Source organism: Epinephelus moara, chromosome 7 (genome assembly GCF_006386435.1).
Source record: "Epinephelus moara isolate mb chromosome 7, YSFRI_EMoa_1.0, whole genome shotgun sequence".
NCBI classification, from domain to species: domain Eukaryota; kingdom Metazoa; phylum Chordata; class Actinopteri; order Perciformes; family Serranidae; genus Epinephelus; species Epinephelus moara.
Window position 1 is genome coordinate 21706576 of NC_065512.1, and position 13593 is coordinate 21720168.

At 39.3% G+C, this 13593-nt stretch overlaps 1 protein-coding gene across 1 annotated transcript in view; it reads left to right on the forward strand.

Annotated features, from left to right (window-relative positions):
• LOC126392938 (potassium voltage-gated channel subfamily H member 7-like) overlaps positions 1 to 13593 on the forward strand; it is a 57081-nt gene that overhangs the window by 24198 nt on the left and 19290 nt on the right. Inside the window, exons 5-8 of the mRNA XM_050048710.1 lie at positions 1257 to 1468; positions 5239 to 5664; positions 11367 to 11766; positions 12680 to 12879. Of these exons, the coding sequence (XP_049904667.1) occupies positions 1257 to 1468; positions 5239 to 5664; positions 11367 to 11766; positions 12680 to 12879 (1238 nt within the window). The remainder of the gene's footprint in view (positions 1 to 1256; positions 1469 to 5238; positions 5665 to 11366; positions 11767 to 12679; positions 12880 to 13593) is intronic.

Genomic DNA, 13593 nt, shown 5'->3' on the forward strand with positions numbered 1-13593 from the left:
TAATATGCATGTACAGCCGGATCATATACCACATCAATAAGCAGAGAAGCTCTGATTACAACACACACTGAGGTAGACTTCATTCTTTGCTCAGGACGCCATTACTCCACTTTATCTTAAAGCAAATACTGGTTTGCTGCTTTATTAATGTTCTGAATGTTGCATTCAGCTTTTTTAAGCATACAGTATCTGTGGGAAAATCCTCAACAATTGCACAGCTGGTCATGCACCAATAGTATTAGGTTACAGAAACACTCAACAGCTATTTTATAAAATAAATTTTAGCAAGTCTGCCATACTGCTAACACATGTGCGTTGATGCATGCGTAAACTGTGATGAAAACAGAAGCACAGTCCGGTCAAAACTTTGCTTTTAAGAATATGTGTAATTCAAAAGCTGACGTCTCTAAATGAACCACCAGTTCCTCTAAATATGTAATTGGCGCTAATTCACAGCCAAGTACATCTCTAAGCACCCGACCTAATTCTTATGAACCGAAGCTAGCTTAGATGTAGTGTAGGACTGTACTGAATGTCATTTTTTTACAGTCAAAGCTGCTATTGTGGTTTTCAAATGAAGCTTGAAATGTCTGTTGTCATATTTTATGACATCATCACCCTAAAAATATATGAATAAATGAATTAAAATAAATCCTTAAACAAAAATGCTCAGTTTGAACAAAGAGATTAATTGGATTAAATAAATAAAAAGTTGGACAAGATTCAAATGTTGATGCAAATTCAATGTTATGAAAGAAGCTTCAAACTTCAAACTATTCGGTGCAGCCCTGCTGTAGTGCATTTTCCCATTTGCAGAATATGTAATTAACCATTCCCTAAACAGCTTCTCCACTATCCACTAATGCCAGAGCACATTAGTCAATGGTACTGTGTAAGTATTGTAGGCTGCTACTGTAAAGCTGCAACATCATTGCATCAATATCAGTATCAGTACAGCATACAGAGCGCTATGGATCATTATATTGCCCTAATACCAAAAACATAGAAATAGGTTTGAAAATCAGTGAAACATCCATTTAATGTGTTTAGTTCACACTTGTAAAAGTAAAAACCGCTCTTATATCATGAAAAACATTAATTGTAATTGTTTACATTACTGCTCACTGAATTAAGTGAGCACACTAGCATCATTTTCAAAGCCATCGGATGGTATTAACTGAAAAAAATCAATGCCTATCAATGTGTCCAAACCGCCATGGGTACTAATGTGACTTTCATTCATTCTAAACCACCAGGCCCTTTTAATCACGTGAAGCCCAGCCTGCTTGGCTCTACCTCTGATTCTAACATCAACAAATACAGCACCATCCACAAGATCCCTCTGATTGCACTCAACTTCTCCGAGGCGACCGACAAGAAGACGCATTCTCCGCCAACATCCGACAAAACCATCATAGCACCAAAGGTCAAGGAGAGAACTCACAATGTCACGGAAAAAGTCACACAGGTGAGTCAGGAGGGGCCACTTAATTTGGCATAGCAGTGTCTTCTGTACCATCATCAGCCACCATTCATAAAACCTGTGGGATTTCTAAGGTGGGATGTGGGAGAGCAGGTTAAAAAACGCAGCTGTTGATCCCATGGTTCACTGAGGTAACACATGGCTGTCTACCGCCTACCCAGGTCAACCATGGAGAGACATAAATGATAAGAGGGAGGAAGGGAGGGTAATTGGGCTTTCCTAATTGCAGAGAAAGTGGGGATAATATTGAAGGAAAAAGGGTGAAATTCATACACATCAACATCAGCTAAGCGTAATTGTTTTAAGGGGAGGAAGGACATTCCACTGATCCCTCATGAAAGAAATTCATTTTTTTACTTACAAGCCCAAATGCAGGTTCATAACAATTCTGCGGGAATTCAGCAGGGATTCAGTTTATTACTCAAGGTCAGTTCAGCAGGACCAACTCTTCCTGTCATATGGCTGAAACGGGGGCTATCTAGTGGCACAATTCCCTGTCGACAACACCAGCAACACATCTGCTGCCAGCTTGCCAAGGACAGCTAAGTGCAGGCATCCGTCACAGTTTTGATTAATGAATACTTATGTTTCATCTGGTTACATTCAATAAAAAGACGAAATACATAGGCCTATGTTTTTGTCTAAAAGGATCCACAATGTCATATAATTTAGGTATAAATAGCTATGAAAACTGTGTGTAGGTCACACTACAAGGGATACACAATACTGCTGGTACCTTCAGGCAATGTTAGAAACAGCCACCCAGAAACCTTATATTTAAACATCTTTCAACGGAGCTTACTCATTCATAAATGAAGACAAACCATCATGATGATTAAACGCTCTCCCTCTCCACTGACTCTAGCTTGGAGTTTGGAGACACCGCTGAGATGTGAACACGGCATCTACTTCCTGACTGCTAGCATGGGGAAATCTATAATTCATGTGTTGAAGATAGGGGAATGTGCTTGAATGAATAGAGAGACCTGCCGCCCTCATCCTCACTCCTGCACTATTTTCTGCCATAAGAGAGCCCTCTCTCTTTGTCTGCCACTGCTTATTAAGCCCAAAACAGGGGACGGCTTGGCCTTCCTGAGCACACTGAATAATTTATCTTCCAGTCAGGGTTCATTCATATGGGAAAATTACAACAAATGTTTGTTTACGGACATAAATGCATACATATATCTATCAGCTTTTCTCCATGTTACTGTCTGTGCAGTGAAGCACTTAGTTTTTACCTGGAGTACAGAATGTACATCTTGTAAATGTGGAACAAGGCAGTTGCTGTCACATTATTCATGGTGATGGGACATAGGCAATCTACTTGTCAGACATGCTGCCTTTACCTAATACTGTTTGACTGCACAGAACTTACAGTAGTGTGTCACAGTTGCTGTCAAATCAGTCCCTGAAGTCTGTGAGCTGGCTAAATTACCTGGTGGGCCTCTTATTATCACAAGAAAAGGCTTCTTTGATCAAACTGTCAGAAGGACAATCAACGAAGACAAACACTATCAACATCAATTCGGACAAGGTGGAAATTAAGTGACATTTTCTGACTTGAAATCAAAGTGGAGTGGTGTAATCAGGGGGTTTCCCTTAAAGGTGTTGTATGTAATTCTGGATAAAGGTTGTTGATTGTTGAGTCTCATTCGCAGGTTGCCGGAATACTAACGCCTTGGTTTCGTGGTTCAGTCCAACTACCAGCCCAAATTGGTATTGGATGACCTGGGAATGAGATTCAACAATCAACTATCTTTCTCCAGAATTGCAAACTGAACCTTTAGATGTAAAATGGACTGCATTTGCATTTAGTATTCCGTATTCGAGTACTCACATTCAATTTTCATAAAGTTCTCGAATACTTGTACGTTCTTAGGAATTTAGATTGGCCGACAATCAAAAACAAGTGCAATTTGAAATTAATTTAATGAAAACCCAGGCTTCAATTAGCCTATTAACCATAAATTCAAAGTTTATGTTAGAAAAATCAGCAAACCTTCTGATGCTCCCAGTCAGTTTAATGTCTGTAAGGTTAGTTTCATCACGATACAATATTGATTCTTTGGACAATGATGCTATATTTGCAGATATCACAAAGTCGGCCATTATTTGATTTCAGTTCAATTCAGTTTAGGGGCCTGCAATCGATATGAGACAATATCATACGCCCAATTAATATAATTGGTTACAGGAGAACCTTTCTTATTTCAAATTGACCTGTCTGACACTCAAAAAACAGCACATAGTATAATACAAATATGAATACTTAATTGTCCACAATGTGAATATTTTTCTTTGGTTTCACCTTAACACATAGCATAAGACATACATAAAAATCTGTGTTCACCATAGCACATCCCATGAAAAACATACATATGACAACATATATGCTACATAAAAGCAGAAATACAAATGCCATAAGAGGTCTTTGCCATAAACATTCATAAAGAATGTCACTCCCAACATACAACTTTCCAGGCTCTCTACCTGAAAGCCCATTTTGGAAGAAATCCTTTCGTTGTAACCCAAACCATGATCTTTTTCCTAAAACATCAGGGCTGTCTGACTTAAAGCCCTGATGGCAAACTTCTCTCAACAGCCAAAAATGGATTAATAAAACATTAACAAAAGTACAAAATTCAGTTCAATAATAACTGTCAAGGTTCATTTTTTTGCTGGTCACCATTATTGTTTTTTTACTCATTGTTGGTTTAAGTCACTGCGTCTCCTGACACAGCAGCATGGTTGAATTTCAGCCTGCATGCAGCTAACATTGAAACACAACAGCTTATGTTGCCATGTTAATGGAGTTAGTGGATTGAGATGCCTGACAGGTATGTCATGTTTCCCGAGTATTTTATCTTTAACGGTACTGTTTACATACAGCGTTTATATTGTCTGTTTACCCGTATTTTCTCTAAAATCCAAAATATTTCCGTACTGCTGATTTATTCCTGCCTAAATAACATTATCCTTACTGTCTTTTTCTCGGCTACTTGCCATCAACTGCCTGGTACTGTTTGACAGTGATGCAGAATTTCAAAATAAAAGCGTACTATAAAGATGGTGATATGCATTGATGTTTTCACTTTGCATCAGTGCTATCAGATCGTTGTTACATTAATCAATTGTTACGCCCCCTAGTTAGCACAGGCTAAAATAGCAGCAGCTGCTGCTAACATCTGACACCAAGCCATTTACAGTTGCAAGGAACTCACACCGACACCGAAACAGCTCAGCTCTGTTGCTATTAAACCCATTATAACTCATGACGCTATCAGCTAGCCCTTTCACTGTGTGTCTGGGCAGACTCTCACCAACTGTTCCCCAGTGCGAAGCTCATGCTCCCACAGTAGAAGTCTCATGATAACAAAGAGAAGAGCAACAGCAGAGCAAGGAGGCACTGAGCGCCTCTATACGTTGAACGCCTACTGACATCCAAATCGAGTACTTGAACAATCATCTCTAATTTATATAGCACTTTACTAGTGTTAGCGACCACTCCAAGCACATAACAACACAAGCACCGTTCATCCATTCACACACACATTCATACACTGGTGGCAGAGGCTACCATGCAAGGTGGCACCTACTTATCAGCCATAAACATTCACACACACATTCACACAGCGATGGCACAGTCATCAGGAACAATTCTGGGTTCAGTATCTCGCCCAAGGACGTTTCGGGGCCAGGGATTGAACCTCCGACCTTCTTACTGTTCTGACCCTCTCTTACCACTCTTCTAGGTCCTGTCACTCGGAGCTGATGTGCTACCAGAGTACAAACTCCAGACAACCCGCATCGACAAGTTCACCATCCTCCACTACAGCCCCTTCAAAGCTGTGTGGGACTGGCTGATCCTGCTGCTGGTCATCTACACAGCAATTCTCACTCCCTACTCCGCTGCTTTCCTTCTCAACGACACAGAGGAGCAGAAGAGGCGTGAATGCGGATACTCCTGCAGCCCTCTCAATGTAGTGGATTTAATAGTGGACATCATGTTCATCATTGACATCCTCATAAACTTCAGGACCACTTACGTAAACATCAACGAGGAGGTGGTCAGCGATCCGGCTAAAATCGCAATCCATTACTTTAAGGGCTGGTTCCTTATAGACATGGTGGCGGCAATCCCCTTTGACCTTCTCATCTTTGGTTCAGGATCAGATGAGGTATGTTATCTCTAATGCATGTATTTTTTTACCTTCTTTTTTTTTTTTTCTCCCAGGGAGCTTTGCCACACATCATCCCGGCCATGCTTGCGCTGTTATCCATTTACTAACCCCAGACTTGTGCCCCTGGGCCACGACTTAAAGCCTGAATCTTTCTGTCTCGGCTCTGAAAGGATTACTTTAAATTGCATGTTTGTTTTTTTTCATACTTTTTTTCTCTCTTTTTTTTCTATTTTCTTTTTTTTTTTTTGAATGGTCCTCATTCTAGAATCCATTTACACGGATTAATGGCTTACCAAATGGCAATCAATGATGCATTTATGTGAGGCGCAGGCCAACGGGGCTGTGTGCACAGCTTACATGCAGATGTGAGATGGCCATTGGTAGGCCGGCTGCCAGGCCTGCTGGCTTGTTTGTTGGTAGGATATGTCCCCTCAGGCTCTGGATCCACTTCAGTGCTTTATCGTGCTTTGTAGGCACTCCATTACACCAGAAAAGCTCCTGATTATAAACCATAATCATCTTTTCCGCCACTGCTGCTGCTGCTACTGCTGAGTCAGTTCAGTGAATGACAACAAACCAAAAAGAAAATGGACGTTTGTTTCCCTGACAAGACAGAGTAACAAACAAATCCCCAAGGAAATTATTTGACACTATTAACTTGATTTTAATTTTAAAAATTAATTTCAGAAGAAAAAAAATAGTTATTTCCCTTTCAGGTCTGTAAATAGAGCATCATATACTGTGATAGCATGCGGATGTATTGTTTGCATTTATAGATTACCAGCTTGGTGTTTCTAATTTTCAGACCGGGCACGCAAAGTCCCACTCAGCTGCACTCTCATTCAGAAAATAAAAGCAACTGAAACTGAGTGGCAGATGGTTTTCACAAGGCTCATTTAATTTAGCAGCTCAACAAGACGGTTTTAACCTACAAGCGCTTAAGTAAACCTTTTGATTGGAGCAGAGAATATATTTGAAATAGATTTCAATCAATGTCCTGTTGCTTTCAAAACAACTTAGTCTTGCCAGAAGATTGAACATACTGTGAGAGGCGTTATGCAAAATTGGCACCACGCAGTGTTTGTTAATGATAATAATTATAACAGAAATAGACAAACAAAAGATTTATTTCAAGCTGTTTCGCTGGCGGAAAAGAAGTTGAGTGCTCTGTCCCAACTTGAACCCCCTAAATGTTGTTCCCATTAGAGGAACAGGGCGAGGGGAGGCTGGGTTGTGATGCTGTGCAGCTGTGTTATGTAAGTGCTTGTTGAGGTGCATTTAAGAGACTTAATTGAACTTTGATTTGATTGTAGAGTGCACTGTGCTTGTTGGTTTCACCAATATTAGATTTTAAAGGCCAAATTTAATATTTTGTTTGTAATATTCCATGTTCTGTTTTTTTTAATTAGTTTTTCTGATGTTGTTAGAGGATTGATTTTATAACCCCAGCAGTGAAACAGGCTGATATTATGAGCAGCTAACAAGGAAACAAAATACAGATTTTTCCATCAAACTCTGGCATTATATGTACATATAGCTCAAATTTAATCAGTGTGCACCCTGCTTGAATGCTGTCTCGCAATTAAATGGGCGTTATTATTATCAGAATGCCATTATCAGCCCATTAAATCTCTATGTTTATCGTTATGCACTGACAGAGGAAGTCAGGTGATGTAATGTTAGACTAATGGGCGAGAAAGTCAACATAGGGAGGCAAGCAGGTTGGCGGATGGGTCAAATACAGCTTTTCAACCAAAATATGTATATGTATATGTATGCCTTTTTTAGGGGGGGTTTCGAAATGGCTAAACCCGCTAAAAATTGCCTAAGAACAGTGCTGTCTACACAGCCCTGCAGCAGACGAGCTTGTCTTTGCCATGCTTGTGTTTGGGGTTTTTATTTTGGTGTGTCACTTTCAAAATTTCTGACTTGTTCAGTCTCTCTTTTAAACTTGGTGCAGACTAATTTGGAGTATTAGCTGAGTGTTGGAGTTAGCTTAGCTTTTTGTTAGCATCAGCAAACCAGACCTTAGTCAAAAAAAGTTCAAAATAACATAAGCAAAAACTTGTGGTCAATTTTTACATATTGTAATTTTGTTTAAACCCATTCAGGTGGCTGATGTGCCGGAGTCAAACTAATTATAAGTCATTAAGGGTGTCAGTTCCCTTGAGGGCAGCGCTATAGCAGCCTTAGACTCATACATAACTGTTCAATGCATATCATAATTGTTTGGGGGTGGAATAATGCAGCCAAATCTGGCTTTTCAAACTACTTGCTTAAAGGGAGACTTTGGTATTTTTCAACCTGGAACCTATTTTCCATGTGTTTGTGTCTAAGTGACATATGAGAACAACAATTTTTGAAATGGTAGAGTATTGAGAAAGAGTGCCGCAGCTCACAGCTGTGGAAGGGGCTGAAATGTAATCTATTGGGGCAATTGCGTACCGTGACTGTTTGTCCACTGAAGGTGCTTGTTTTTGCCACTGACAGGATCAGATGGTTATTATAAGTGTCTAAAAAATGTTTTTCTTTATCTTTCACTGGATACGGTCTGTTTGTTATTGTGTATAACCAAGTTTCGCTCAAGGGGAAGTCTTGTTGTGAATTCACGTGAGTTGAGTTGTTGCAGGAACACAATAACAAAGTGAAAGGTAAAGATAAACATATATTTACTTTTATTTCTCTATAGAGCCCATTGCAGAATGTTGTCAGATGCTTATAATAACAATATGAGCCTGTCAGTGACCCCTTTAAGGTATCATTTGTGGTCATGATTAAATGATAATATGATTTCGGATAACGTGATTTCAAGTATGCGATTGGATGCAAACCTGAACCTTTAATGTCAAATGCAAATTTAACTTGACACAGGGGAAATGATCCCAAACCTTGGATAAACAATAATGTAGACCCTCAAAAACCAAGATGAGTCCCTTTCCAAAGCAGAAAGCTCACAGTATAGTATTGCGTTGCAAATCATGCTTTCTGTCAAGGTTTATTGACTCTGTGTTGCACAAATTCCTGCTTATGGCACCACTGTAACCAAGAGATATGGGGTCAGCACAGCAGAACAAAAGGAATGCTTGGGGGTGCATATTTTAAAAAGAACATCTATAAAGACAAGTTGATAAATGCAGGATTTTCAAGGCCCAGACAACAGTCCTGACTTTGTATACTGAAAACCCAGTGAGGTTGTGGAGATGTCAGTTTCTCCAAAATGAACTCAGTGTGGGTGTACTGTGCACAATGCTGAATGCCAATTCTTTATAATGGTGGACAAATGTAGTGGAACTGTGGTTTAAACATCTTTAACTTCATTCAGTAAAGAAACACAATGAGGAGAGTGGCAGATAGATTTTCTTTTTCATTTGTCTTAGTAAGAAAATCAAGATTAAATACGATGCTAATGGTGCGGTTAGAACGGAGAGTGTGCAGACATTAACTTCATTTTCAAAGGTCATTCAGTAATTGTCAGGTAGATAAATGACTATGCCAATGGGAATGGTAGTTAGAGCTGCTAAAACCTTTCTTGATGACACAGAAGCAGCAACAAACTCCCAGGGAGTCACTGAATGAGTGTTAGTGCCTGTTCGGTGTTGAATAAATGAGGATTTATCTGTGGGCTGCTGCTGTCTTCACGTTTGTGTTCATTTGCCTTTGACCAAAGAGCTGTGGAGAGTTGCCACAGTGGAGTCTTTGTCTTTTCTCCACTATTAAGGAAACTCATTACTTCAGTTTGTGAAGTGACTCTCTTTATTTGTCACTGCTTTAGATTTGTTGCTTACAAAGAGTATGTGTTAGAGCACACGGCTGTGGTAGGTATGCAACAAATATTATTTCCTGATGAGAGAATTGCATAAAAAATGTAATGTCCAATGTATGGTGGCTGACAAATGCAAATGCGCCACAACAGCCCAAACATTTCTATTAAGAGAAACATGCTGTAGCTTTAGAAATGATGCCAATTCAAAAACACTTATGACAATCCCCAAAAAATGCAATGATGGAAACATCCTGCAAATGAAAAATAACAAAACAAAAACGCCAACAGCAAACACACTGCAAATACAGAAATGATGCAAAGTCAAAAACACACAAACAGTAACAGAAAAATACCCAGTCAACACAACAGAAGTTCTCCGGGCCTCTAGGGGGAGCACTAAGTGGAACTGCTTAAATTTTTACCTGACAGTCGACATTTAAGTGTGTTTGTTTTTGAACATGCATGTATAGAGGCCTGGATACAGCATTGGAGGCGCATACCCTTCATTCCTATAAATGTTGCTCAGTAGCACATTTCCGCAGTATAGAATAACCCTAATCGTGTTATGGGGATAGAGCAAGCACACCAAAGATTTACAGCAGCCAAGTGCGGCCAAACAGCTAACTTTTACCAGCCAAATGGCTGACTTCAGTTTAGCGCTCTACTAACTTGAATGGGGATGAAATTATTTAAACATGCAGCTCCTCTAGACTTTCAAAATGTTATGGTACCGAATGGGTCAAATTTGGATAGTAAAGCAAGTCATTTCTCAGGGGTTGTGATGCTCAAAAAATGTATCCACAGATTTACAGATGTCTCTGGCATAAATATTAATTAATTGCCACCTGGAAATACACCCTGTTCAAAGAACTCAATTTGAAAATGGTGCGATTGTGTATATATGCCCTCACAAAGGCAAACCCATGTCCATCAAGGTTTTGTTTTTGGAAAATAGTATTAGTCTGTAACTCACTTGTATGCTTATTCTACAAAAACTACAAAAAAATGTAACTGTAAAAATAAAAAGAAATAATTAAACAATTTTCTTATGTAGTTATGTAATGATGACTGCTGGGTAGTATGGATATTGATATTGTCCATTATCAAGCCTCTGTTTCAGGTAACAAGATAATACAATTTATAGTAGCTAGCAAAATCTGACAAACTGGGTACATCTGCAAGCAGATATAACATAAAAGCGGCAGTAAGACACACTGTATGTAAAATATATATACTGTATGGCTAAAACTGTGTGTGTGTGTGTGTGTGTGTGTGTGCGCTTCATAACTAATAACTAGGGTATACTTGGGCCTGTCACAATAGTGTGCACTGGGGCCCATTGTAACTCCCTTATGCCCCTGATGGAGTGATTCCAATTTGCCTACTATGTGAAATTGGCTTAAAGGCCCGATGCTGTTCTGGGGTCTTGTTTTAGAAGCAGAAAGAAACATAGAGTAAGGAAGTGACATAAAAAAAATACATACGTTTTTTCTTTTTTACACTTGGCGTTCTTCTGCCTCTAGTCTTTTACCATATTATAAAAGAGCTGTTCCACTTAACGCTCCCCCTAGAGGCCTGGAAAACTTCCATTGTGTTAATTGGATATGCAGCGTTTTTCTGTTGCATTTGTTTTCAGGGTGTGTGTGTTTTTGTCTTTGCATCGTTTCTGTACATGCAGCATGTTCGCGAGCTACTATGAGCTACATGTCATTGTATTATTATATTATCAAAGTTAGTCTGACATGTATAGGTCCAGTTTGTGCATGTGTGTGTTCGGACCTGTGTGTAATTGACAAACAGAGTGAAAAATTGAATTTCCCCTTGGGGATTAATAAAGTATGTAAAATTAAAAAAAAAAAAAAAATTAAAAAAAATATTAACATTAAAACTACTACTACTATTATTAATAAATTGCCTTACTGTACATTTCGTTTAGACCACCACTCTGATTGGCCTGTTGAAGACAGCCAGGCTCCTGCGACTGGTGCGTGTAGCCAGGAAGTTGGACCGCTACTCTGAGTATGGTGCTGCAGTCCTCATGTTGCTCATGTGCATCTTCGCCCTCATCGCCCACTGGTTAGCCTGTATATGGTACGCCATTGGCAATGTGGAGAAGCCCTACTTGGAGCACAAGATTGGCTGGTTGGACAATCTGGGCGTGTCCATAGGAAAGAGATACAACTACAGCGACCCGACCTCTGGTCCCTCTATCAAGGACAAGTATGTCACAGCACTTTACTTCACCTTCAGCAGTCTGACCAGCGTGGGCTTTGGAAACGTTTCCCCAAACACCAACTCAGAGAAGATCTTTTCCATCTGTGTCATGTTGATTGGCTGTGAGTATGTTATGATCTTTTTTTATTTTCTTTTAGCATCTGCTTTTATCTGAGGCGGCACTTGAAGAGGCTTCTTTTGATCAGATCCTGGACTACCTATTGCATGTATTCCCGTCCTGGGAGAGGAATCCCTCCTCTGTTGCTCTTCCTGAGGTTTATTTCATTTTTAATGGAATAAACCTCAGGAGGGGATTCTTCAGATTTTTTGAAGAGGGGTTGTATAAGGTACTTCTCCATAGTCAGTGCATAAACTACAGTAGCTGTCGGTCACCATGCTCCCAGTTTTGAGAGGCAGACAGTAATAGTACTGCTGAGAAGGGGTCAACAACATATTGTATTTTAGCCACCTAATAAAATCAGCGTCACTTTAAGTGTACACTATTTTTAGAATATTTCCACCAAGTTACCTTGTCTTCAGACAGTAATTTCCAACAGGGAACTGAAGCCATTATATCACTCTCTTTAAAGCCAGACTCCATTAAGAAAAACAGTAATTTACAGTAGCACCACTGAACACAGGAGCTGCTTGTTTACTGCTGCCTCAGTCAGTTAGTTTATGTTATTATGAGATTTTGGCATTTAAAGATTAGTTTAGATTCACCAAAGTCACAGAATAACAACAAGCAACCTAACCGATCCAGGCAGCGGTTTACCTGAAAGCATAGAGGGCGTCTTATTCTGTACAGATCTTAGAGTCTCTTGGGGCAAATAAATTATTTCCAGCATTTGACTACGTAAATAAAAATGGACTTGATTTGACTCGACTAGACAGCAGATTGTCTGAGTGTACATCAGCATTTTGTTCACATTTATTCGAGTTAACAGTGTGTCTCTGTGGGCAGAGGCAATTAAAATGCAAAGCAGTCTGTAGAATGAAAGTCACATCTTTTATTGATCATTGTCTGAATTGCAGCCCTGATGTATGCCAGTATTTTTGGAAACGTCTCTGCCATCATCCAGAGGTTGTACTCGGGTACGGCCAGATATCACGCTCAAATGTTACGGGTCAAGGAGTTCATACGCTTTCATCAGATTCCCAACCCACTGAGACAGCGGCTGGAGGAGTACTTCCAACACTCCTGGGCCTACACCAACGGCATTGATATGAACACGGTAAGGATCACTACATCTACCTGCTACTGTAACTTGATAGCATACCCAACAAAATGAACTGATCTCATTAAATGATTGTAGAAATAATTCTCAAAAGAGCTTTCTTTCTCTTGTCTGCTTTCCATCGGGATTAACATCTCTACATTGGTAAGAGCAGGAGGTACATGTTTTTATTAATATGTTGTCATTTTCATGGCACCGTTTTAAAGTAACAAACCCACTGTCATTGTGTCAGTGTTAGAAATTCCCATCATTTAATGCATGATTTGTGTGAATTAATCTAGTTATAGAGCATAGTTTCATATCTCCAAGCAATGAAATCATATTCTAGAGCCAAGAAGCATGCACTGAAAACAGCATTTTGTCTCATTTCAATTTCATCTGACCATGTCACCAGAAAATAATGTGAATGTTATGCTCATAATTCATTTTATGTTCAAGTAGATAATTGTGATTGCCCTGAGTTTGGGATTGTAACAGTGCAAGGTTCATTCCCAGGTATTTTGATAGAAACTCCCTCTCAATTTCCTATCAATTCAAGAAATAAATGTTGGTCATTTAAGGCAATAACCATATATTAATTGCATACTTTCTAATTAAAGCTTTACATTCATATAAATTAGCTCCTCATCCATCATATAATATAGGATATACACAATATACTGTATATTTTTCTACTTTAGCAAGTTATGTAAAAAAAAAAAATATACAGTG